The sequence below is a fragment of the Symphalangus syndactylus genome, chromosome 20 (genome assembly GCF_028878055.3).
Source record: "Symphalangus syndactylus isolate Jambi chromosome 20, NHGRI_mSymSyn1-v2.1_pri, whole genome shotgun sequence".
In the NCBI taxonomy this organism is placed as follows: domain Eukaryota; kingdom Metazoa; phylum Chordata; class Mammalia; order Primates; family Hylobatidae; genus Symphalangus; species Symphalangus syndactylus.
This window is the reverse complement of record NC_072442.2, coordinates 62,874,633-62,900,486: the sequence shown is the minus strand read 5'-3', so window position 1 is coordinate 62,900,486 and position 25,854 is coordinate 62,874,633. Positions and strand designations below refer to the sequence as shown.

Here is a 25,854-nt window from a genome sequence, read left to right as displayed (position 1 = left end):
GTAACCCCATCCTAAATCGAGCAGCATCTGCAAAGTTTCTCTCAGCTTCCCTCCTTTTTCCTCAAAACAGAAGCTTGCTCCCCCTGCTTTCAGCCCTCAGCTCAATGACAAATCAGCTGTTACCCACACAGCTTTGTTGAAATAGCTCTCGATGGGATGCATGATCAATAGTGTCAGAGATCGTCTGTGAAAGTCGTGAAAAATTTTATGAGAGGAAATTTATGCAAGAAATGTTTTACAATTTAAAAGTTATTAGGCCTCCTGAATGCTTTATAAAATGTCACTATAGCTCTTAGCTGTACAACTTGCCTGCTTTGCAGCCAGGTAAAACCTAGGACACGTGGAGCTAAATGCTGAAATAAGCCAGACTTTATCTGCACTTCTGTCTTAGGTCCTAGGCTGTACACCTAGCGCATAATTAAAATCCCAAACTTACCAAGGTTTTCAACAAAGGTAAAGTTGCTAAAAGTTAACAGTGTAACATGTATTTAAAACTATTGAAGAGACAGTTTATGTGCAAGGTGTGTAAGGAAAGTAAAATACACTTTTGGTAAAAAGATTATAAGGAGGGATAAGAATGCACATTTTTACCTATGTTAAAAGGTTAAATAATTGTTTTGGGCAGGGGGGGCCAGGCGCGGTGGCTCACGCCTGTTTCTATATCAACCAATTGGACCTAGTAAAAAGCGCTGCTAAAAAACTTAAGGCTAAGGGAGTACCAAAACCACCCAATGGACTCCTGGTTTGAAAACAAAATCATAGCATGGGTCATCCCATTCCTGGGCCCTCTCCTAATAATATGCCTGGGACTAATGTTCTTACCTTGCCTAACCTTTTTCAAAGATTTTTAACTGACAGGATCATGGCCATTTCACAAACAACTACCCAAAAACATCTACAGACGGCATTGCTCCTAGTCAAGCCGAGACCAGGAAACTCTCGGTCCCCTCGTTAGTAGGAAGCAGTCAGAAAGGACATGCCGTCCCTCCTCCTTTTTATAACTATAGGGTCTGGATTGACAAAGCAGGAGCATCACCATCTTGGACAAGCCCCTCATTCAGAAGTTCACCTTAATAAAAAACCGCCTAAATCCAAACGGCCTCAGCCTAATGGCTAAGGTCAGCACGACCATAAACCACAAATAACATCTCCAGCCAGAAACATTCCAAACTCCTCTCCGACCAGAGACATGTTAACGGATAACCCCACTCTGGCCGGGAATATGCCAGCCGGGAGATAAACCCCCTCGGGCCGGAAAAATGTCTGCCCCAAGATAATCTCCCCTCCTCCCAAAAACAGCCCAACCCCGCCAAAAACTTCTCCACACATATAAACATTCCAAGCTTGTGATAAGCCCCCTCACTCTAAAACCAATATATACTCTTAGTCTGTAAGAGAAAGGGCTCCTGACCGAAATCGGCCAGGAGCGCCTCTCAGGTTTTAACTAAAGAAAACCAGTCTTTAACTGCCAGCCGCGTTTCGTGTTTCTTTCCTTTCCTTTTTCTTTAACTCTTACAAATAGCTCACATCCAAATCCAGTGGGCATCACATCCAAGTCCAGTATAACTGGTCTTGACTGCTGCATCTGCTCACTCCCTATTCCTTTGACTAGCAGCACTCATGAGTTTCCTTCCCCTCTTTGGCTGCTCATCCTTTCCGTCCTTCAGTATCTCCTCTAACACGCTGGGGATCATAAACCCCTTGAAATCAGTCCCTGCCCCACAACTCTGCCTCTTTTCGTGCACCAGAAACTACACCTTCCCTTTCGACCGGAATGTGTTCAGGTTCCCATCTCTCAAACAGGCTTTCCCCCCTGCCTAGAATGACCTCCCTCCCACACGACCTCCCCAGCCGCCTCCTCACAAACTGGGTCAGATCCACTCTTCTAAGCTCCGCAAGCCCCCGGTACGTCTCTCTACCCTTTTACACGGAAGGTGAGTCTTTGCCTACACAGTCGGTCACTCTCACCGGGCTGTCCAGCGCCTCCAGGGCAGGGCTGCCGGACTCTTCTTTGAGGCCCCTCTCCAGGTCTGGCCCAGAAAAGGTATTCAGGTTTGTTGAGGCCACGGACGAAAGGGATTGAGAGGCACGTAAGAAAAACTGCTCTAGCTAAGCCACGGACGAAGTGCAACGAAGAGCCCGCCGGCGCGGCCACTCACCGATGAGGACCGCGTTGTCCAGGTTTCGGAGCTGGGCCAACAGTTGCCCCCGCGCCTGGAAGATGGGCAGACTCCGGCGCTGCAGCTCCACAGCTTCAGGATAGGGACTGGCCGAGGGCTGGGCCAGGGGCGGCTGCTGCCTCCGGCCTCCTCCTCCACCTCTGCCGCCGCTGCCCGCAGTCAGCAGCATCACCACTTGCCTCCCGGGAGGGAAGGACCCAGCGCGGCTCGGAGGTCCAGAGCCCGGCCGGAATCTCTTGGCCGGCGGGAAGCCCGCCTCCTCCGGCATGTCGGGAGGGCACCGCAGCAGGAGGCGCAAGCGCCGGCAGCTTCTGCCCCCTCTCAGGTGCAGACAACAGGCGCGCACCACCCCTTCCTCGCCACGTGCTGGCGGCTCCCGGCGACCACCGATGACCTCACGGCTGCCCCAGCCTTTAGAAAAGGGACTGCAACTCCCAGCATGCATTGGGGGCTTGGGAAGGCTTTCACTTCCTGGGGGTGGGAAAAGCAGGGCCTGAGGTACAACCAGGAAAAGGCCCGGAGCTACAACCGGGAAACACAGGATGTACGGTTCCGTGGGACTGTAGTCTTGGTTAACGAGGTTTTTCTCATTGTTTATTTATTTATTTATTTATTTATTTATTTATTTATTTATTTATTTATTTATTTTGAGATGGAGTTTCGCTCTTGTTGCCCAGGCTGGAGTGCAATGGCGCGATCTCGGCTCACCGCAACCTCTGCCTCCTGAGTTCAAGCGATTCTCCTGCCTCAGCCTCCCAAGTAGCTGGGATTACAGGCGTGCGCCACCGCCCCGGCTAATTTTGTATTTTTAGTACAGATGGGGTTTCTCCATGTTGGTCAGGCTGGTCTTGAACTCCCGACCTCAGGTGATCCGCCTGCCTCGGCCTCCCAAAGTGCTGGGATTATAGGCGTGAGCCACCGCGCCTGGCCCATTGTTTCGTTCTAGTAGCATTACTGCTTTTCAGTAAACCCGCGTTTTCCCCTTCTCTGTCCAAATAACAGTCACTCTGCAAGGAAAGTACTTAATTCTGTAAAATCAATGAGAAGCGCAAACGTGCATTGTCTAATCCTCTAAACAACTTATAAGTTATGTGGTATATACTGGTTATTAGATTATCTCTAATTTACAGATAAAGAAATTGAGTCATCTTAGTCATTCAGATGTCCCCAAATCATAATCTTGTGATCATCTTGTGTTACAGAAAGGAAAACCAATTCTGATATACATGAATTTAACTCAGAAAATGACTACTCCAACGAATGTGCTCGCCTCCAGTAATACAAGCAGAGAAAGGAGGGAGTTAAATGAAACTAAAATTGTCTTTTATTTTTCCTTTCCCCCAACCATTCCAGCCAGACTCTCAAGTTCTCTACATGGCTGTGCAACCCCATCATAGACTTCAATGAAGATTCACAACTGCAGCAGAAAAAAGTAGGATTATAACTAGTTCTTCCTTACCCTCCTAAAAGTTCTTAGATGATTTGCTAATTTACCACGGAGAATGCCAAGTAGCTGTTTGCTCTTACAGGAAATGTGATTTCCAGAGAATACACCGTAAGCTTCAGCTCATGTGAAGGGCATCTTCTGAAGCTCGTTTCCATGAAACTCGCCCTGTTAAATATCTCCCTTCCCGTGATTCATGAGAGAGCTAGTCTAAAAACAAAAAACCTCCCCTTTCCTCCAGGTCGGAGATAATTTTCCTCTAGTTGCTGACAGTTTGGTGACCAGGCATTACTGAAAATGTGCATGTTGAACCAGCAGCAGATTTGTGTTTAAGAATAAACTGACAAATTTTCACCTCCTACCCTGAAATATTTAGAAAGGCAACCCAAAACTACAAGGGATAATAAATGTTAACTCTCAAATTACGGACTTTGCGTAAAGACATCCCAGTCCTTTTTCCCAGTGTGCTTTCCAGAGTAACTTTAGGAGTCCGATGTTCCAAATGATTACAATAATTTAGGTAATGTAAATGGGTGGACTTATTTCTTGATGGAGCACATGCCACCTCTAGATGCAGCCACTAATCATTTCTAGGCAATGGCTGTCATGTAGACCTATTATTGCCAGATCTTCCAATTTTCTCAAGAAAAGCCAAAAGTGAAGATTTTTACCTGTCCCTGTTAAATACAAGCTTAAACTTAAAAAAAAAAAAAGTACTGTCAAAACAAAGCACATAGGTAGGTAACCAATCTGTAGGTAACTCATCCATAATCTCTGGCCTAATGATCCAGCTATTCTGTAGCCTCAAAGCTAAGAGGACAAAAGAGTTGAAAAATTAAGTCCTATATACGCATCAAGCCATGCTGCCCACATTTCTCCCATTAGTAGACTGAAATCTGCTGTTTCTCCTGAAGAAGTCTCTTGGGGTTCACCAGCTTTCATATGTAGATACTGACAAGCTAATAACTATGCAAAGAATATCCTGGTTCTTCCTTCAAAAGACGAAGTGTCAGACACATTTCATTTTTAACTTGTCTGGGATGGTCTGTGGACTTAACTGGTCTGATCACGACCATAACAGCTGGTGGTCACCTTTTCTTTTTTTTTTTTTTTTGAGACGGAGTCTTGCTCTGTCGCCCAGGCTGGAGTGCAGTGGCGCAATCTCGGCTCACTGCAAGCTCCGCCTCCCGGGTTCACGCCATTCTCCTGCCTCAGCCTCTCCGAGTAGCTGGGACTACATGCGCCCGCCACCACGCCCGGCTAATTTATTTTGTATTTTTAGGAGACGGGGTTTCACCGTGGTCTCGATCTCCTGACCTCGTGATCCACCCGCCTCAGCCTCCCAAAGTGCTGGGATTACAAGCGTGAGCCACCGCGCCCGGCTCACCTTTGCTTTTCTGACCACCAAATCACTGCCCTTGATCATGTTCAGTTTCCCTCTATCCCACTTTCAGAGACAACCACAAGCTTCAGCAACTAGGCTCAAGCTTGCATGCATACACTTTAATCCCTCTATAATTAAAAATACCAGATAATACTTTGCTGATCAATAAACAAAGGTATTTATTCAGCACCCATGTGCCAAGCACTGTGCTAGGCACTGTGGTGGATACAAAAATTAAGACATGGTCCCTGCCCTTAAGGAGCTTACATTCTCATGAGACAAGACTAATATACACGTACCAGCTAGGAACAGTACAAGACAATATATAATTTGGCGTAAGAGTATGTCATACAGACTTGAAGCTTTATAGGGATTCAGAGACAGACAATAAAATAGGCCTTAGAGTCAAGATTTTTTGAAGAATCAGGAACAAGGCCAGGCCTTGAAGAACTGAAGAGACTTAAGTTGAGGTCCCTGTTAGGTAGAAGTGGGAGTAAAGTTAAGAAAAAAACAAGTATGCATATAATGTAGGGGCTAAGAAGTCACTGTGGATTTCTGAGCAGAGGAGTGACTTGATCATCCAAGATTCAACAATTTTATTGCAAACTCATAAAATATGGTTAAGTAGCCTGGAGACATCCTACAGAACACAGAAAATAATGGCAGGATCATGACTAACAACATAGCTGGAACTCACCTGTCAAAGAAAAACAGCTACAACATAAAACCCTGGCAGGATAGATGACAATACTTCTAGGAAACCCATTACTCAACATGGCAATAGCTCCAATGCTTCCTTATTTTCAGAGGCCCCAGAGGCGGAGGGTTTCATTATCCAGACCCAGGACTTAGGTGTTCTGCTTCTAGAGACTACACAATAGGTATGAAAGATATGAGGACATACAAGAGTGACACAGAAAAAACAAGTGGAAGAGAGAAACAAATAGAAATCCATACTGGAAAAAAACGCACCGAAATGTATATAAAATGTATCTCCTAAGGAGATGCAATTTGTATGTCCATTTATTTTTAAATGAACGTATACCACATTTCCATAACAAACAAAAAACACTATGCTTTAGCCAAGTGTGCTTTTCAGTATTACTAGAAGAATCCAGGAATCCCTCAAATTATGTGTAAGGTTAGTTGGTCACAAAATTCCACGTATCAAATCTTACTTTTAGTTTATTTGCATTGTGAAAGGGAAGTGTGTTCTGGAAGAACTAAGATTGAGAGGTAAATTGGGGGAAAAGTAAGGACTTTTCCTTATGTCCATTCAAGCACAGGTATCCTGTCAAGCAACACAGGGCTAGGAATGGTGGTTGTAGGGCTGGCCAAACTGATGAGGTGATTGAAATTACCACTGCTCAGGACACAGTGTAGTCGCACAGCAGGGCATCCTGCCACTGGGAACTTGCACCCTATAAAATAGGAGAAACCAAAAACCCTGTAACTGCCTGCCTTTAGGCTGTACATTCAAAATGTATTTCCTGTTTTACCCAGTCATTAATGTATACAGATATTCCCTACTTAAATGAACAGTGAGTGAACAGATTTTAGGATTAGCATTTTACCACAAAAATGCCATTCATTGCATAACTCCAACTCAGGGAGAACAAATAAAACTAGAGAAACTCATTTCTAGCCCAAAAACAATTTAAAAAAACAAAAAACAAAACTCCAACAAATGTCACTGATAAAGCGTTCTTGAGCAAAAACAAGATAGGATAAAACTTAAGAATCCCATAAGGATTATGCTAAGATTGGCTTTTAAACTTTAAAAACCTTTTTTAAACTGCTTAAAGAAAAAGCAGTCCCATAGACCCAGGTTCCATAAAATTGCAACAATCATATTCAAAGTTATCAGCAACATGTAAAATACTTAAATACCATTAGTTATGCAATTTCTTTTAAAGACATTAAAACACTTTTCACTTCAAAAACAATCTGAAAATTCCTATTTAGGATGTCCATTATGTTTAAGCCTATGTCTGTCTTTCTGAGGACAATCACACATTCTGGAAAGCTACCCCTTAACAAAGGTTGAATGAACTACTACTAACAATCCACTTTTGGGAAAGGGACCTGTACCTACACACTGTTAATGAAAGCTGTCTGGAATCATCTCTTTCCTAGGGGTGCTCTTGACTTTTCCAGGTTCTCTGAGTTACTTAAGCAGTGTGAATGCAAACCTGCGGAGACTCAGGGAAGACAAGATTTAGGGGAAGTATTTATTGAGCCACAGCACTAAGTGTCTACTTCTGTGGACCCTGTCTAATTTCTACCTGATTGGGAAGGTAATCCAGGTACTTGGCTCTGAAAAGGTTCTTGAATTTTCATGAAGCAAACGACTAATGTTAACTAGCTGAAGACCCTGGAAGAACATATGCCTAGCTAACTGGTATCTGTTCATCTGGCTCCAAAGTCAATATTCTAACTTGGTTTCCAAATCTAATGAAAATCTGAGACCCTGTCTCTATTTTTTTTTAATTAAAAAAACAAAAAACAAAACAAAAAAGGCAAAAAAAAAAAAAAAAAAAGGCTAGGCATGGTGGCTCATGCCTGTCATCCTAGCACTTTGGGAGGCTGAGGTGGGAGGATTGCTTGAGTCCAGGAGTTCAAGACCAGCCTGGGCAACACAGTGAGACCCCATCTCTATTTAAAAAAAAATTTTTTTTTTTAATTAAAACTTTTTTAAAAATAAAAGAAAAAAAGTCTAATGAAAATCTTCCTAGTTTTCCAAAAATGTGGCCCTTACCAATCTTTCCCTGGATACTTCTTAATGGAGAAATGTAAGTAAAGCAAATAAGATGCCACATTAGCTTACAGCTGACTTTCCTATAGCTGAATTCCTACTGCTACAAGAACCATCCTCCCTCCTTTTTTTTCATGTTGTCTGACAAAGTTTGGCAAAACCCAGATGGAAAACAACATATCCAGATGACAGAAATAAATCATCTTCCTGCTGAATCTTGCATTCTGAGTTAGTAAGATGTACACAACCACAGCATGACAGCCACGTATTTCCAATCCTGAAATGAAATCCAGTTAAAAGTTGTGAAGACACAGGAAGAACAGCTGTGTAAACTGTTCTGAGCTCAGATCTACACAGAAGGGCTACAATACATTATCAGAATTTAAAAGATCACACACAAAAGCTTTAATACAGTGAGAGAAAAATGGAATTCAGTTTTATTTTGTCCTCTCTGAAACTTCCATTTACACCATGGCCTCATCTATCAAGAAGAGGAAGAAAAGGCTCTGCCTTATACCATAAAAATCAAGTACTCATGTACTTGTTAGAGGTGGCAGGATATTTGTTTCTCCAGTTTTTTGGCTCCAAGAAATTACACTTTCAGTACCAATGTAGTGAGGAACCACTGGCAAACTGTTGGAAATGTCTTCTGGATTAGTCAGTGTACCATTTCATAAAGTGCTTCTGGAGTTAAAATCTGCCAAGCTGTCAAAAGTGTCCACACTTTTGCAACAAAGGATAAAAGAATCCCAGTGAGTATCACCGAATCCTTCCCAGCTGGGTCTCATTATTGGCACTGCTGCTTTAACCTCCGAGGCGCTGGCCCTCACCCCAGGCGAAGCCTCCTGGCCGTTCTTCAGGTAGTGGATTGTAATTTGGATCCTCATCTGGTGTATCAAAAATAGCTTTCCTAAAAGACAGGCAACAGATATAATTTGGTCCCAGAGTCATCTCAGGTCCAAAGTACTACAAGGTCAGTTCAGGCCCCACAGGGTTTCCACGAACAGGTAAGCATTACACCTGCCTGCCAATTAAACAGTTAACATCTTGTAAGAACATCTATAATTATTAACATTTACATTAGCTTTTATCTTTTACTGATTTTTACTACAAAAGCAATCCAAATCATATTAATTATAGAGAAGGAGGAAATAGAGATGAGCAAAATATCCTAAATTCTCAGAGGTAACTATTGTCAATGTTTTAGTTATTCTTTGGGAACTTTTACATTATGTCATTGTACAAAAGTTAGATCACACTACATCTGTTTTGTAACCTTTCACATATTTATCATTAATGTTTCCTCATAACCAAGGTATCACCCAAGTGTGCATCAACAGGTGAATGAACAAAATATGTTACATACATATAATAGAATTTTTTTTTTTTTTTTTGAGATGGGAGTCTCACTCTGTCGCCCAGGCTGGAGTGCCATGGTGCGATCTCGGCTCACTGCAACCTCCGCCTCCCGGGTTCAAGCAATTCTCCTGCCTCAGCCTCCCGAGCAGCTGGGATTACAAGCGCCCGCCACCACGCCTGGCTAATTTTTATATTTTTAGGAGGGACGGGTTTTCATCATGTTGGCCAGACTGGTCTTGAACTCCTGAACTCAGGTGATCTGCCCGCCTCGGCTTCCCAAAATGCTGGGATTATAGGCACGAGCCACTGCGCCTAGTCAACATGGTGAAACCCCGTCTCCACCAAAAATACAAAAATTAGCCTGGCGTGGTGGCGCATGCCTGTAATCCCAGCTACTACTCAGGCGGCTGAGGCAGAAGAATCACTTGAACCTGGGAGGCACAGGTTACAGTGAGCTGAGACTGCTCCATTGCACTCCAGCCTGGGTGACAGAGCAAAACTGTCTCAAAAAAAAAGGAAGGAAATTCAGGCACATGGTACAACATGGATGAACCTTGAGGACTTTACGCTAAATGAAATAAGAAATAAGCCAGACAAAAAAATATTGTATGATTCCACTTAGGTACACAGAGTAGTGAAATTCAAAGAAGGAAAACAGAATGGTGGTGGCTGGGGTGGGGAGTTGTTTAATGAGTACAGGTTGCAGTTCTGCAGGATGAAGACAGTTCTATGGATGGTGGTGATGGCAGCAAAACAGTATGAATATACTTAATGCCACTGAACATTTAAAATGAGTTAAGATGGTGAATTTATGTTAGGTATTATTTTACCACAAAAGTTTTAAAAAATTAACAAGGTATCCCAAGAAAAATTACTGAACATAGGAGGGGATAGTAAATGTCCAAAAGACTCCCTAAGTACTATGATACAGTAATTCAAAACCTCACTAAAGAAGGAACCATTAAAGCAGCATCCTCAATTTGCACTTATATTTCTACTTGTAATCCCCCACAGTTGATAAAATTAGAAATGTATCTGAAAACTTCAACTTTATACTGGAGTCAGAAAAAAGTATACTTCAAAATGAGTTTTTAAAATTCTTACAAATTAACAATAAAAACAAACATACCAACAGAAAAAAATGGGCAAAGGGCTGAATAGGCAATTCAAAAAGGAAATCCATGTGGTCAAGAAACGTGAGAATGTTTGCTCTCACAATAATCAAAGGAAAGTATATTAGAAACTGAGATCCCAGCAGGCGTGGTGGCTCATGCCTGTAATCCCAGCACTTTGGGAGGCCGAGGAGGGTGGATCACCTGATGTCAGGAGTTCAAGACCAGCCTGACCAACATGGCAAAACCCCATCTCTACTAAAAATACAAAATTAGCCAGGTGTCGTGGCGCATGCCTATGATCCCAGCAGGAGAATCGCTTGAACCCAGGAGGCGGAGGTTGCAGTGAGCCGAGACTGAGCCACTGCACTCAAGCCTGGGTGACAGAACAAGAATCTGTTTCAAAAAAACAGCAATGACAACAAAAACAAAACTGAGATCCCTTCTACTGCCCAAACATTAACAGGATGGGGGTGGGGGCACAGCCTGGTATAGGGAGTCAAGAGCCCCATCAGACCATGCACACATGGAGGTGGCCTGACGAGATGTTAGCCCGAGTAGGATGGGGAGGCATCCCTGTAAGAGGGCAGCCTGGTCTGGGGAATCTGAGGGTGAGTGAGATGGGCAAGGCATCCATACGGGAGAGGTGGAGACTATCCCGAAAGACTGGTTACATATGAGGGGTAATTAGGTAGGTAAAACATTAATCATAATAAGAATCAGGTTAGGACAGATGGAAAGGGCATATGGAAAGGAGTGGTACATTCATACAACCAAATAATACTCAGCAATAAAAAGGAACAAATTACCAATAAATACAAGAACATAGGTGAGTCTCAAAAACATTATGTTGAATGAAAGAAGCCTTATACCAAAGAGTACATGCATACTGTATGACTCCACTCATGAAGTTGTAGAACATGAAAAACTAATCTACAGAGGAACAAAATCAGAATAGCAATTGCTTCTTGTGGGACAGGTGCAACGATTGACAGGGAAGGACATCAGGGAACTTTTTGATTGATGGTAATTTTCTGTCTTGATAGATACACAGATGTGTGCATTTATAAAAACTCAGTTGACACACTCAAGATTTGTGTATTTTGTTGCACATAAATACTAAACTCTAGTTACTGATATGCATACTCAAGTATACAAGGAATTAAGTATACATATAATGGCACATACATTTTGGATTGGAAAACTAGATGCAGAGATAGGTGTGCAATAAGAATAGGGAACTATTAATCACAGAATCTATGTGGTGGCTACATGAAGCTCACTCCAATTTTTTTCTAATTTCCTATAAGTTTGTAAATTTTCATAATAAAATACTGGAGGAAACAAATAGGAGAAAAGCTAGAAGGAACCATGAGGTAGTACTAGAAATGGGAGTATAGTATAAACCCATGTTTTTAAAAATACGTAGCTCTAAAAACATACATGTGTATACATTATCATACATACATACATATAATTCCATTGCTCTGTTCACTGAGAGGATCTGGGAATAGCAACACTCCAATAGCAATGAGCACATCTAGCACCCAGATCTTGGCTTCTAAATACCATTCTCCACTTTAAAGGAACCAGGGCTCCTTGAAGAAACAGCTGATTCTAGGACTGGATCAAGGAGAGCACAGGATGAGCCTGGTATATCTTGTGCCAGAAAACAATTGCAAAAAAAAAAAAAAAATGTGGGGTGTAGTGGCTCACACCTGTAATCTCAGTGCTTTGGGAGGCCAAGAGACAAGAGGATCACCTGAGGACTGGAATTCGAGACTAGCCTGGGCAACATAGAGAGACCTCGTCTCCACAAAAAAAAAAATTTAAGAAAGAAAATAAGCAGAGCTTGGTGGTGTGCACCTGTAGTCCCAACTACTCAGGAGGCTGAGGTGGGAGGATCACTTGAGTTAACAGTGTGTTATGATCACACCACTGCACTCCAGCCTGGGCAATGGAGTGAGACCTGTACTGCATATGTAATTTCCTGTAGGACTGAAATTGTTTCAAAACATTTTTAAATAATCATAAACAATGAGACGTCATCCTACAACTATTCAACTAGGAAAGGGTAAATAAAATGCCTCCCTTGTTTGATGAGGATGTGAGGAAATGAACAGTTATAAATGCTAGTTGAAATGTAAACTTGAACATCCATTCTGGAAGGCGTTTGGCAACAAAATAGGAATTCTACTTCTAGGAATTATCTTTTGAAAATAATCATGGAGGCCGGGCGCAGTGGCTCACGCTTGTAATCCCAGCACTTTGGGAGGCCGAGGCGGGCGGATCACGAGGTCAGGAGATTGAGACCAAGGTGAAACCCCGTCTCTACTAAAAATACAAAAAATTAGCCGGGCGTGGTGGCGGGCGCCTGTAGTCCCAGCTACTCAGAGAGGCTGAGGCAGGAGAATGGCGTGAACCTGGGAGGCGGAGCTTGCAGTGAGCCGAGATTGCGCCACTGCACTCCAGCCTGGGTGAAAAAGCGAGACTCCGTCTCAAAAAAAAAAAAAAAAAAAAAAAAAAAAGAAAATAATAATGGATGTGTGCAGAGATTTAGCTACAAGGACATTCACCACTCCAATTACAGAAGAGAAAACCAAGCACTAATGTCAACGTCCATCAGTAAGGGATTAGTATAATTACACCATATCCATACCATGGAATATCACCTGTTATAATTTTATAACACTTTGGGATGGAAAAAACAATTATGACATACTAAGTTTACAAGGTTACAAAAATTGTTTTTTGAGACAGGGTGCCACTCTGTCCCCCAGCCCGAAGTGCAGTGGTGCGATCTCGGCTCACTGCAGCCTCAACCCTCTGGGCTCAAGCAATCCTTCCACCTCAACCTCTCGAGTAGCTGGGATTACAAGCATGTGCCACCATATGCAGCTGATTTTTGGATTTTTTGTAGAGATGAGGCTTTGCCATGTTGCCCAGGCTGGTGTCAAACTCGTGAGCTCAAGTGATCCATCTGCCTTCACCTCTCAAAGTGCTGGGATTACAGGAATGTGTTATGTTGTCCAGGCTGGAATGCAGTGGCTATGTTGAAGGCCTAGCCCAAGAACAGCAGTGGCTATTCACAGGCGCAATCATAGTGCACTACAGCCTTGCCTGGCTCAGCATTTTTTAAAAAGTACACAAAGACTGAAGAACACACATTGAAAAGTTAACAATGGTGGCCAGTGCTATACCCAAGTGTCGGGATAGTGGACAATTTCACTTTCTTCTTTTTGCTTACTATTCTACAACAAACATTTTATAACAAAAACTCACGTTTTACTTCTCAATTGAGCCCTTTTTAATATGGCATCTCCCAAGGATACCAAATTCCAGAGTAGAAAGAGGTCTCATAAATCAAAGTTCTACTGCACTCCAGCCTAGGTGACAGAGCAAGACCCCATGTAAAAAAATAAAAAAGAAAGAAAGAAATCAAAGTTCTATCTCAGGAAACTGAAGTGCAAAAAAGAAAGGACTTGCTCTATGGCTGGTCAGTGGGACAGCTACACCTGGTTTCCAGTCCAAAGCTATTTCCACCCTGCTTCACTGCTTATCTCAACCACCTGCCTGGCAGGCCACAAAGTCCACCATCAGAAACTTTCATCAGTTTTGCCCATTTTGCTACCTTACTTTACTAAACGTGGACAGCCGCTTTCATAAAACCAGCAGGCTCCTACTGGAATAGGAAGTTCTAGTGGTCATCTGGAACAATTACCAGGTTACTCCCAAGATATCTTGAGCCTGTTAACGTTGGTCTTGCCACAACCCTGGCACTGTCTGCTCCTACTCAGTCCAAGTGCTCTTCAACTGTAGCCAGAATGCTCAATCTGCAAATAGTTACTGACCTGAACTGTGTGTACTAGGAGCTAGGGGAGCCAAAGAAAACACAGATCATGCCCCCGGTCCTGGTTTGCCTGTAAGAGTATGTAACCTGGTGTTAAATACTCACAAAATAGATGGTGTTTTCAGAATTCTTATTCCACCAGGCTGATTGGGAAATACATCTTCCAAGAAAAAATATATGTGCCCAACTGCAATACCTAGAGACAAGCAGAAATAAAGGATGAGGGAGAGAATTAAAATTTAGATTGCAGGTAGACCTACCAACATAAATTGCCTATATTTAGGATGAATGTCAACATAATTACTAAAAATTAATGAACTAAGATTGTAGTATTTTACAATAGGTAATACATGAAGGCCAAACAGAATAAACATGAAAAATAGTAACAAAATACTTTCACAGGTAAAATAATTTAAAAAATAGTGAGAAGAGCCTTACCCAAAAGGTCCACAATGATTGAGTTCCCCAACAACAAGGAAAACCCCATGAGCACCCAGGGCAGAAAGGGGGCCTGGAAGTTGAGAAGGCCGAAGAAGTTCATGCGGACATAGGGGTTCCTTCGGCTCCACACGTAGACGAGCATTATTGTGAAGGCCTGGCCCAAGAAAACTAAGCTCACAAACAGACCAAAAAGCTAGCAGATGGCATTAAGGAAAATATCAACATTAAAAGTTTAATAGGGAAGACTGAGCAGGAGAACTAAAGATTGTATTCTAACAAAAGTTTGAATTGGAAAAGTCAAGTTGTTACATCTTTAGAATAGAAGGAAAAACACCCAGAAAATAATTACCCAGAGCAATCAGGCACAAATCTGCTTAGGCTAAATTATCGAGATTTACAGCTACTTCAAACAAATATTCGGCTTTTGTGAAGTTCTTGCCTCTTTGGAAAATGTGTTAATTCTTCGGTCAATAATTATATTAAAGCTTGCTCACGATTAGCACCTTTACAGAGATGAATAAAGCTAGCTGGAACAAAACCATCTTGTCAGACCGTACCATATCTAAGTCTATTGTATAGGTGAAAATTCTTTTTCTGAAAAAATAATTTATTGGTTTTGATAGCCACCAAGTAAATGTCTTACCAACTTAGTTTAAAAGTGAAGTACGCCAAGCAGTAATGATATAACTGAGTTGCTTAACAATAACCCACCTGGGTTAAAAGTTCCTTTGACTTGCTCATCCTGTCCGACTGCTAGGCTTGGAAACTTGTCACAGAAAATGTGCTGTAAAATAAATGATAGTGCCCTGAAGCTAAGATCTAGAGAACTGTGGGAAACAGATGACAAGCTTTAGGAAGAGCCAGGGTGTTCTTCAACATTTTCCTGTGTTCCATTTGTTGAAGGATACGGTCATTAAGAATCCACCAAAAAGGAACATAAATACAAAGTCTGCTGTCCGACCTCGGAACGAGCCTTCTTCTAGCATTCGACAGTAACGATATCTTAAGTTCCAAGTTAAGAAAATATTAAGCACACGAATATGAACAAAGTAAAAATTTAATGTTATCTTGTAAGTACACTTGGATTCCATATTATTTGTAAGAAGTCAAGTCTTCATTTGTATAAGAATGCTTGAATGATAATGTGATTACTTTTACCTAGCATTTTAGAAAAGGTCAAGACCAGCATCATTTTTTACAAACTGTCCCTGGCTGGGAACTAATCCAGATGACACACAGACATGCTTTCAGTCCTCTATTCTTTATTTTTTTTTCTTTCGAGACGGAGTCTCACTCTGTTGCCCAGGCTGGAGTGCAATGGCGCAATCTCGGCTCACTACAAGCTCCGCCTCTCGGATTCAAGCGATTCTCCTGCCTCAGTCTCCTGAGTAGCTGGGATTAACAGTTGTGTGCCACCACGCCAGGCTATTTTTTGTATTTTTAGTAGAGAGTGGGTTTCACCACGTTGGCCAGGCTGGTCTCAAACTCCTGACCTCGTGATCCACCGCCTTGGCCTCCCCAAGTGCTGGGATTACAGGTGTGAGCCACTGCACCTGGCCCTCCAGTCCCCTATTAAACCTTTAAAAATTTGTATTGTCTTTCCTGTGCTCAGCCACACCTTAATCTGCACCACCTTTGCTTTCCAACATCCTAACTTGGAAGAAATCCACAGCAAGAAGCCTTGTGTGCTAAACTACTTTTCCAGGCCTGGCAGGTTGAGCACCTCAGTCAATAAAGATGAATTATGATGAGAAAAAACTTTATTGGAAACTTATCAGAATGATATCCTACATAGGATTTAAAATGGATTCCTGCCATCCTCAGGAAGCAATGCAGCTGCAGATGAGTTGAACTGTAACTCCCTCTTAATACAGAGGGCAGGGGTGGAGGAGGAATGCCCTGCTCCATGGCTCCAATTGCCATTGGATCAGAGCTGGGGTTTTCCTTTCAACAAACTGGAACTTGACAAGCCCAGCAGACACAACCACTGTCTTTCAGCCAGTAGTTCCAGCAACCAGGACCCAAGGAGATCTCAAGTTCCCACTCCTCATGAACCCACTCCAAAACTTATGCCGAAATTCTGCTAAATTATCATTGTATTCAGGTTGGTTTACTGCTTTGTACCTGTTGGTGTTACTGTGGAGGTATGCCTCAATTAAATCAATTCTCCCCTCCCTTGATCAGATTTGTAAGTAACAAAAAAGCACAAGTGCTATCTTTTTATGGTTAAAACCTCCCATTTGAACAAACAGTGACCTACAAGCATTTTCAAAACATTACTACCTAACCAACTACTTTATGTACCACTGACCCAGAAATTATAGCTAAGATGGTACCAAAAACAAATAACAGGATTAAAAGTTTCAACTTAATTTTTTACTTCCTAAGAAAACAAAGTTTTGATGCTGACCCCATTTAATAAAGGATACAGAAAAATCATGTTAAATAAAAAATTGAATCCGACTGGCCCAAAAAATAAGAAGTTGGTGATTAATCTCCATATCTGTTAAAAAAAAAAAATCAAGAGAAAGATGTATTAAGTAAAATAAATTACCAGGAAACAGTTCCATATTAATACAAAAGAAACATCCTATGACTGCGATGGTTGAGAAGCCTTGGACAGAGTGATATTCTGTTCCGAAACAAAAACGGCGGCATATAATCTGATGTTAGATTTCTTTTGCTGTTTTAGTTCAAAGTCTGAAAGACATCATTGGGACTGTGACATTTGTAATACTAGGACAGAAAATTTTAAATTGTGATCGTCTTATGGAGAAAGTTTGGTGGAAAGACTAGGTTAATCTGCAGAACAGAAAACAGTGCTTTCATATGTAGTATCATCATAGAATAAATAGAACTGACACACCAGAGAAAAACTTCAGGGTCTAATATAAATTGCTGAGAAATGTTTACATTAGGCGGTCAGAAACATCTAAAAGAAAGGAAATTTTTTTTTTTTTTTAATTAAAACTTAAAAAAAAAAAAAAGAGAGACAGGTTCTCACTATGTTGCCCAGGCTGACTCAAACTCCTGGCCTTAAGGGATCATCCACCTCAACCTCCCAAACTGCTGGGATTACAGGCATGAGCCACTGCACCTGGCCAGAAGGGAAAATTCTAAGGCAAATACCCAAGTTCTAGTCTGAACAAATGGCCAACTCCCTGTAAGAACTAATGCTCTAATAATTAGAGTCTACTTGGGAGATACAAGAACACTCATTTCTTTTTTTTTTTTTTTTTTTTTTTTGAGACAGAGTCTCACTGTCGCCCAGGCTGGAGTACAGTGGCGCAATCTCGGCTCACTGCAACTTCTGCCTCCCAGGTTCAAGCAATTCTCCTGCCTCAGCCTCCCAAGTAGCTGAGATTACAGGTGTGCACCACCATGCCAGGCTAATTTTTTTATTTTTAGTAGAGGCAGGGTTTCACCATGTTGGCCAGGCTGGTCTCAAACTCCTGACCTTGTGATCTGCCTGCCTCAGCTTCCCAAAGTGCTGGGATTACAGGCGTGAGCCACTGCACCCTGCCAAACACTCACTTTCTTGCTGGAAACCCTGATACACCCTTCCCTACCCAACCTCCCCACACCCACAGTAACCACTCACAACTGTAGAGTGCTTAACATTTTAAAATGTCTACTATCTCTTGTGATCCTGTGAGACAAGCAGGCTACCCCCAATTCACAGAAGACTAGTTATTCAGCTAAAAGTTGAACTTTTAAATGTCCTGACCAAGGACCTGCAGGAGTAGATGGAAACTCTGATGGCAAATCTAGAACTCCTAACTCAAAATGCACAGTGTCATCAAGAGCTTAACCCGAGGCAGAGTAAAGCCAAGCAAGCCATGTAGGAAGCAAGACATACTTGGATGGAACTATAGCTACATGTGAGTATTGTGGGAACACAGTGACAAGAGATGACAGGACTGCTTTACAAATCACTAAATTCTTGAGAATTGCTATTAAAGTTGAAACAATTCAGTTCTACATATTAATTATCCAGATTTTAGAGTCCTCATCCTAGTGAGGAGACAAGCATACACTGACTGCAAAGTAAGTGAGAGATGCTCTAAAACAAAGGAGAATGAGTACATAAAGGTTACACAAAAGCTGCGTTTTGAAAGGCAACCTAGAGTTCAATGGATATAAAGTGAATGAAACACATTTGAGACAGACCGAACAGCATATGTAGAGGCACAATTATTGGCTTTTGGGTCTCTCCCCTACTCCAACTATAGTAACATCATCCTGGAACAGAAAAATCCATCTCTCTTTTAGCATTTTATTTTGAGACAGAGTTTCGCTCTTGTCTCCCAGGCTGGAGTGCAATGGCACAATCTCGGCTTACTGCAACCTCCGCCTCCCGGGTTCAAGTGATTCGCCTGCCTCAGCCACCCCAGTAGCTAAGATTACAGGCATGTGTCATCACGCCTGGCTAATTTTTGTATTTTTAGTAACAGACAGGGCTTTACCATGTTAGCCAGGCTGGTCTTGAACTGCTGACCTCAGGTGATCTGCCTGCCTCAGCCTCCCAAAGTGCTGGGATTACAGGCGTGAGCCACTGCGCCCAGCCTCTTTTGGCATTTTAATCACTGGAAAGGACCATCTCCCATTGTAATCTAATAAACCACCATATAGCTTTAGATGTTTGGAATTTTGTTAGTATGATCTGATCCCTGGAAGACAGATCACAATTTAAAAGCACTAACAGAATTGAGTTTCTGGACCATGGTGATAACACCAAGGTGGTGGGTGTGCCTAGGTGGTGAATGGACAAAACAAGGCTATCCCTGTGAGACAACCCCTAAGCAGCTAGCTGGTCAGTCTCCTCTCATACTACAACATTAAGTCTAAACCGGTGATACAGGAACTGGACACATCAAAACGATGCAGGGAACTTTAAAAATAAAACACAGATTTAATTCCTACCCTTGCAAGTTCCAATTTGGTACTTGTTGAGGAGCTTGAGAATCTCTTCAGAGTTCCCTAAGGGATTCTCAAGTCCAACCAGGCTGCAGAATCACTGCTTTAAATCCTGACAAGACAACTTATAATCAAAGGTCCCCACTGGGTTCTTTTTTAGGATAGTGTATAACAGGATTTGCTACTAAACAGTAAGAAAAAGAAGAAACTGAAGCATTAATCACTATTGTGATGAACCACTTACTTGAAAGTGTTTAAAGATTAATTCAGGATTGAAGTACAACTGAAAAGGTGTGATCAATTCCAACTGCTGAAATAGAAAAAGAGCTTCTTAAAGCAAATCAACCAAGAAACAAAATTTCATCATTTACAACAAAGGATTAGTAGGTCTAGCAATTTCCAACTCTCGGTCACTTAGACTGATTTCCTTTAAGACTTTCTTCTTAGGCCAGAGGAAGAGGTTGGTAAAGAATTCTCTAGAATTAGTAGAATTCTTTATATCCTCAATACCTAACACAAAAAAGTTTGTTTCATGTTGCAATAGTTGAGGCTGACATAAAAAAATGAGGCAGACAGGTGGTGATATTTTAGACACATGACAAATAAAAACAGCTGCTATGAATCTACCCACCACATGGGCACCACCTGAAACAGCTGTATGAAACAACAAAACTCACTTGAAATAACGGAGACTCGAGACCCTGCCACCGTTAGGGCTGGGTACCTCCAGCTAGCCCCTTATTATCCAGAGACCCTTTTTATTATAAGCCATTCCCCTCTCGACAGTTTCCAGCTTGCTTTCCCCATTCCTGTTTCTTCACTAAACGGACCTTCCTCTCACTAGTCACCATGGTACCACCTGGCCATTGGCAGAGCCCTCGGACACGTTTCTTGGGTGGGAGGCTCCCGCAACCCTAACCGGCCCTCATTTCTTAGAAACTTAGAAAGGTCCGGCCCTCATCTCTTAGAAACTGACCTGACCCCCCATGAAGCAGCACTCCCTTCTCAGGTCACTGGATAAGCATTCTTGGCGCCAACTCGAACCCCAGAGTAATCCCTGTACGCCTCCACCCATCCCCGGGACCAGCCCCTCTGGGCCTCCCCAAGGCCCAAACCCCAGTTTCCTGAAGACCCAGTCATATCCAGCCCAGATAATGAGAAGGTGGCACTGCAGCTGCTCACCACGGCGGCGGTGGTGAGGACGCAGGCAGTGGTGTAGGCGCGGCTGACCGGTGGGATCTGCAGGTACTCCAGCCGCAAACTCTGGTACGCCATCTTCCCCACCGTCGCCTGCCCCCCCCCGCCCACTTCCCCTTCCGCCAGCAGGCCCCGGCGGTGGGGCGGGCCCAAAGCCCCCCCCCGGCTTTAGTTTTCCCGCGGCTGCCCAATCAACGCCAAGCAACCGGCCAGCCGCCAATCCGGAGAGACCTAAGGAAGGCACATCCACCAATCACGAGTTGCGTCGCCACCGCCTCCCAGCGCCCCATCTCCCCATCCTCTCTTCTCCACCAGCCAACGTCCGAGAAAAACGAGTAAATACAGGTTCCTTCTGCCAATCCCCGCCGGCCACCGCTAACTTTCCCGCCCGGCCCCTTTCTGTCATAATTGAGGTGTCCCCAGCCAGCCAATCAGGAACGCGAGAGTATCCCGCGTTTGCTTTCGCTCGCTGAGGAACGTATCAGTCGGAATTTTGGGGAGCCAACCGCGCCGTCTGTCCCTGGCAAGCCAGCGGCGGTTTAAAGGAGGTAGCGGGAAGCCTGTGTGTGCTCGAATTCGTCACCCTCATGGTCGCTCCGGTAAGTGCTGCGGGGCAGCATTTTCTCTGAGGAGGAGCGGGAACGGGCGAGACTGGCTTAGGCTTCATCGCGAGGGAGCCCGGCGGCCTGTGGGTCGGCCTCACCGCGGGCTCAGACCTGAAGGTCCCAGGATGCAGCGCGGGCGCGGGGCCCGACGGAAGCCGGGAGCCGACCGGAAGCAGTTCCTGCGCTGTGGCCTCTGGGTCCTGTCCAGCGCGATCGCGGGGTCTTAGACAGCTCAACTCGCCGAGATGGCCTGGGCACCTCTGCGCTGAAACGGCAAATTCTGATCAAGCCGCATTTATTCTGCCTTCAGGAACTCTAAGTCTAGCAGAGAAGATGAGGCGGTAGAAGTTCATCAGTCAGTGCCCGAAAAGAGGTCCTAATGGGAATTCAAAGAAGGGAGTTAATCAAGGAAATATATTTTTTTGTTGATGTTTGAGATGGCGTCCACCTGTAATCCTAGCTACTTGGGAGGCTGAGCTAAGAGGATCACTTGAACTTAGGAGGCAGAGGTTGTAGCGAGCCGAGATCATACCACTGCACTCCAGCCTGGGCGAGAGAGTGAGACTGTGTCTCAAACAACAACAACAACAACAACAACAAGGAAATTAGCCAGGCATGGTGGCCTGCACCTGCTGTCCCGCCTACTTGGGAGGCTGAGGTGGGAGGATTGCTTGGGCCTGGGAGATTGAGGCTGCAGTGATCCGTGAACGTGCCACTGTATTCCAGCCTGGGCGACAGAGCGAGAACATGTCTCAAAGAAAAAAAGAAAAACAGAAAGAAATCCTACCTTACATATACAGCCAAACAGTTATAACCACTCTGTATTTAGCCATTACAAACGTAAGTTTTTATTTTATTTTATTTTTTGAGACGGAGTCTCGCTCTGTTGCCCAGGCTGGGGTGCAGTGGCGCGATCTCGGCTCACTGCAACCTTCACCTCTCGGGTTCTAATGATTCTCCTGCCTCGGCCTCCCGAGTAGCTGGGATTACAAGTGCCCACCATCACACCTGGGTAATTTTTGTATTTCTAGTAGAGATAGGGTTTTGCCATGTTGGCCAGGCTGGTCTCGAACTCCTGACCTCAGGTGATCCGTCCATCTCGGCCTCCTGAAGTGCTGAGATTACAGGCATGAGCTATCGTGCTCACCCTACAAACATAAATTCTTAAGATTGGCTGCATCTTATCTTCCCATAAGATTTGACTGTACTGCTTATTGCAAATTGTTTCATAAAGTGCATCCTAAATTCCCCTGATAATTGAAGTAGCAGTTTGTTTTAGCTAATTGCCTTTATCTGAAAGAATAATAAAATTTCTCTTATTTCTATGACAACCATATCATTTCATCTCAGAAAAAGATGCCTAGGTTGAATTCCCACAATGACAAGGAGATAGGGGTTTTATTTTCCTAGATGTTTATATTTGAGAGGAATTACTCACAGACCCTTGAAAAAACATGTCAGGGTTATAAAGCTGACAAGGGACTTACTCATCTTCTAATTGGGTTTTTTTCAGATGGCTTGGCTGGAGGACAAGCAAATTGAGGACATTGGCAACGGAGTGATCAAAATGATAGATCATGAGGCCTAAAACGAATAAGGAAAGAAGAGAAGTGGGAGAAGCTGAGAACAGAGAGGGTGGAGGGGCTGTAAATCTTGAAGATTAGGGTGTAATATGAGTATATGAGTAAGAATTGGAAGAATTGTATAGGAGGCAGAAGTCAAAAAGTAGAAGCAGTTTGGAAGAGTAGTTACAAATATCAAGAGCCATGTGGCTAAAAGATGGAGCTATAGGTCATGGAAGCTCAAGAAACTAAGTCTCCAGGGCATTGGTTAAGTCATCTGTCTAGACTTCAAAGTTGTCTAGGATGGTAATTCAGAAGACTGTGATCTGTGCCAAAGTCACAGGTAAGGGAAGTGAACAATGAGGAGGGGAAAAGGGGGAGGGTATAGGCTGATGGAAGGAGCCTCAGAGAGGCAAGAGTTTATATCCTGTTGTGGAAGTGGCATCAGGTATAAAGGAACACAAACTCCTTATTTTTTATTTATTTGCTTCTTTGTTTGCTATCTGTAATGTGATTTGTTACTTCCTGCAGAAGATTTTTTTTTTTCCAAATGAATTATTTCCTTTTTACATTTGCAGGTTTTTCACAACTGAAAATAACATAGCAAAATAAGCCAAGATGTCTGTGGATCCAATGACCTACGAGGCCCAGTTCTTTGGCTTCACGCCACAAACATGCATGCTTCGGATCTACATTGCATTTCAAGACTACCTATTTGAAGTGATGCAGGCTGTTGAACAGGTTATTCTGAAGAAGCTGGATGGCATCCCAGACTGTGACATTAGCCCAGTGCAGATTCGCAAATGCACAGAGAAGTTTCTTTGCTTCATGAAAGGACATTTTGATAACCTTTTTAGCAAAATGGAGCAACTGTTTTTGCAGCTGATTTTACGTATTCCCTCAAACATCTTGCTTCCTGAAGATAAATGTAAGGAGACACCTTACAGTGAGGAAGATTTTCAGCATCTCCAGAAAGAAATTGAACAGTTACAGGAGAAGTACAAGACTGAATTATGTACTAAGCAGGCCCTTCTTGCAGAATTAGAAGAGCAAAAAATTGTTCAGGCCAAACTCAAACAGACATTGACTTTCTTTGATGAGCTTCAAAATGTTGGCAGAGATCATGGGACTAGTGATTTTAGGGAGAGTTTGGTGTCCCTGGTTCAGAACTCCAGAAAACTACAGAACATTAGAGACAATGTGGAAAAGGAATCGAAACGACTGAAAATATCTTAATTGCTCAGTAGTCAAAAGGAGGAGCCTGTCAAAAAGTAGAATCATGAAGAACTTATACGAGTGACTGTTCAAACCAACCATACTTTTTATTAGATTTGCCTTGTCAACTCTTGTATTCTGTGTCTTCCTCTTTTTTGGTCCACTTTCCTGAGGTATGAAGTGTACTACTTTGAACTAGGCTGAAGCATCTGTTCCTTAGAGTCTTCTAATAAGTGGGAAGGGATCAAACAAAGAAGCCATGGCCAGTTAAAGATATTTGCAGAGTTATACCTTGGTCATAAGTCCTTTGTGACCTTGATTATTTTGGCTTACTCTTTGGATGAGACCAGACAAGAAAAGGGTTAAACAGGTGGCTCCTTTGGTATTGTTTTTGAGACAAGGTCCCCTTTTGTCACCCAGGTTAGAGTAGAGTTCAGTGGCACAATCTTGGCTCACTGCAACCTCTGTGTCCCGGACTCAAGTGATCCTCCTGCCTCAGCCTCCCAAGTAGCTAGGACCCCAGGTGGGTGTCACCATGCTTGGCTAATTTTTTTTTGCAGAAACGAGGCCTCACTATATTGCCCAGGCTAAGTGGCTTTTTTATTAACTAGTCATTACACTGCAGGACAGCCAGCATAGAGTACTTGCTCTCGCCCTGTAAATTTTCTTACGTGAGGGAGTCAGTATGTAGTGGAAAGAAGCGTGTAGCAAAAAAGACAACCTTGATCTTTAATAAAAAAGAAGTTGGTTTATTTCCAAAATAAATCCCCTGACAAAAAACCTGGTGATGTTAAGCAATTGACTGCCTTAGAGTCCAGCAGGAGAAGACCTTAGACAAAAAAAGCAGAACTCACTGGAATAGAAAAGGAAGCATGTAGCATATACTCAGTAATGAAATTTAATTTTACTGACTGTTGGGTATCTATGCCAATTTCTTTTCATACTTCAGTTGGTTTTGGAATCTGCCTTATTCCTAATATTTAATTATTTATTCACACTCATAAGCATCAAATATTTAATGCCCTCAGTGGGAAATTTGTGTTTAAACTCAATGGAATCTAATACTTCTTTATGTCATTAGCCCCTGTAAAATGTTAGGTCACCCAAGGAAAGGGGAGAAATAGCAATGGTTGTTCCTAAGGTATTGCTTGCCCTTCATGTCTTCCTAAAGAGCAGAACTTGGAGTTTCTCCTTTATGTAGAGAAGAAGTAACTTAGGGTGTATTTGCAATGAAATATTCATAGATATTGAAAGCTTGTGTTTACATGAAATATGTTATTATCAAGAAGTCCTTTTTCCAATTCTGTACATTAAATATATGTGTTTTAAAGGGTTTGGTTTTTTATCTTCTGCTGTCTGTAATGCCCTGGTATATTTCTTTCCAGTATGACTTTTTACTCAATTGAAAACGCTGTCCTTTTCACATTTATAGCTTATTCAAAATCTACTGTAATGGGTCGAAGAGTGATCCCTCAAAAGATAGGTCCATGTCCTAATTCCTGGAACCTGTGAATGTTGCCTTATTCAGAAAAGGGGTCTTTACAGGTATAATTAAGGATTTGGAGATAAGGAGATCATCCTGAATTATTTGGAGGGACCCTAAATCCAGTGAAAAGTGTCCTTATAAAAGAAAGGCAGAGGGAGATTTCAGACAGAAAAGGAGGAGGTATTATGACCTCAAAGGCAGGTTGGGGCTGGGCATGGTGGCTCACACCTGTAATCCCAGCACTTTGGGAGGCCTAGGTGGGCAGATCACTTGAGGTCAGGAGTTCAAGACCAGCCTGGCCAGCATGGTGAAACCCTATCTCTACCAAAAATATAAAAAATTAGCCA

At 42.9% G+C, this 25,854-nt stretch overlaps 3 protein-coding genes and 1 long non-coding RNA gene across 10 annotated transcripts in view; 2 read left to right on the top strand and 2 right to left on the bottom strand.

Annotated features, from left to right (window-relative positions):
- DHX33 (DEAH-box helicase 33) overlaps positions 1–2,633 on the bottom strand; it is a 28,217-nt gene extending 25,584 nt beyond the window's left edge. The window contains exon 1 of one of the 2 annotated variants that reach the window (XM_055255779.2): positions 2,160–2,633. In XM_055255779.2, coding sequence (XP_055111754.2) covers positions 2,160–2,625 — 466 coding nt within the window. In that variant the 5' untranslated portion in view covers positions 2,626–2,633. The remainder of the gene's footprint in view (positions 1–2,159) is intronic. The other variant, XM_055255780.2, reaches the window with a different exon arrangement.
- Positions 2,634–2,635: 2 nt separating this feature from the next.
- LOC129469347 (uncharacterized) lies at positions 2,636–4,003 on the top strand. Its single transcript, XR_008653010.2, has 3 exons — positions 2,636–2,724; positions 3,534–3,612; positions 3,710–4,003. It is a non-coding gene; the product is annotated as an uncharacterized lncRNA (long non-coding RNA).
- A 4,169-nt stretch (positions 4,004–8,172) lies between these two features.
- Positions 8,173–21,379, bottom strand: DERL2 (derlin 2). Of its 3 annotated transcripts, none has more exons than XM_055255800.2 (8): positions 21,223–21,379; positions 20,625–20,870; positions 19,687–19,752; positions 16,955–17,028; positions 15,434–15,527; positions 14,523–14,718; positions 14,190–14,280; positions 8,173–8,673 (listed from the first exon to the last, which is right to left on the bottom strand). In XM_055255800.2, the coding sequence occupies exons 2-8, from the start codon at positions 20,715–20,717 to the stop codon at positions 8,568–8,570; spliced, it is 720 nt and encodes a 239-aa protein (XP_055111775.1). In that variant the 5' UTR covers positions 20,718–20,870; positions 21,223–21,379; the 3' UTR covers positions 8,173–8,567. The 3 variants fall into 3 exon arrangements, with proteins under 3 accessions (XP_055111775.1, XP_055111776.1, XP_063485686.1); XM_055255801.2 differs by having other exon boundaries at positions 19,687–19,749; positions 21,223–21,326; XM_063629616.1 differs by lacking the exon at positions 8,173–8,673 and adding an exon at positions 11,707–11,857 and having other exon boundaries at positions 21,223–21,326.
- On the top strand, positions 20,927–25,351 carry MIS12 (MIS12 kinetochore complex component). Of its 4 annotated transcripts, none has more exons than XM_055255810.2 (3): positions 20,927–21,238; positions 22,758–23,149; positions 23,385–25,351. In XM_055255810.2, the coding sequence occupies exon 3, from the start codon at positions 23,425–23,427 to the stop codon at positions 24,040–24,042; it is 618 nt and encodes a 205-aa protein (XP_055111785.2). In that variant the 5' UTR covers positions 20,927–21,238; positions 22,758–23,149; positions 23,385–23,424; the 3' UTR covers positions 24,043–25,351. The 4 variants fall into 4 exon arrangements, with proteins under 4 accessions (XP_055111785.2, XP_055111788.2, XP_055111787.2 ...); XM_055255812.2 differs by lacking the exon at positions 20,927–21,238 and adding an exon at positions 21,436–21,617; XM_055255811.2 differs by lacking the exon at positions 20,927–21,238 and adding an exon at positions 21,436–22,084.
- The last annotated feature ends 503 nt before the right edge of the window (positions 25,352–25,854 follow it).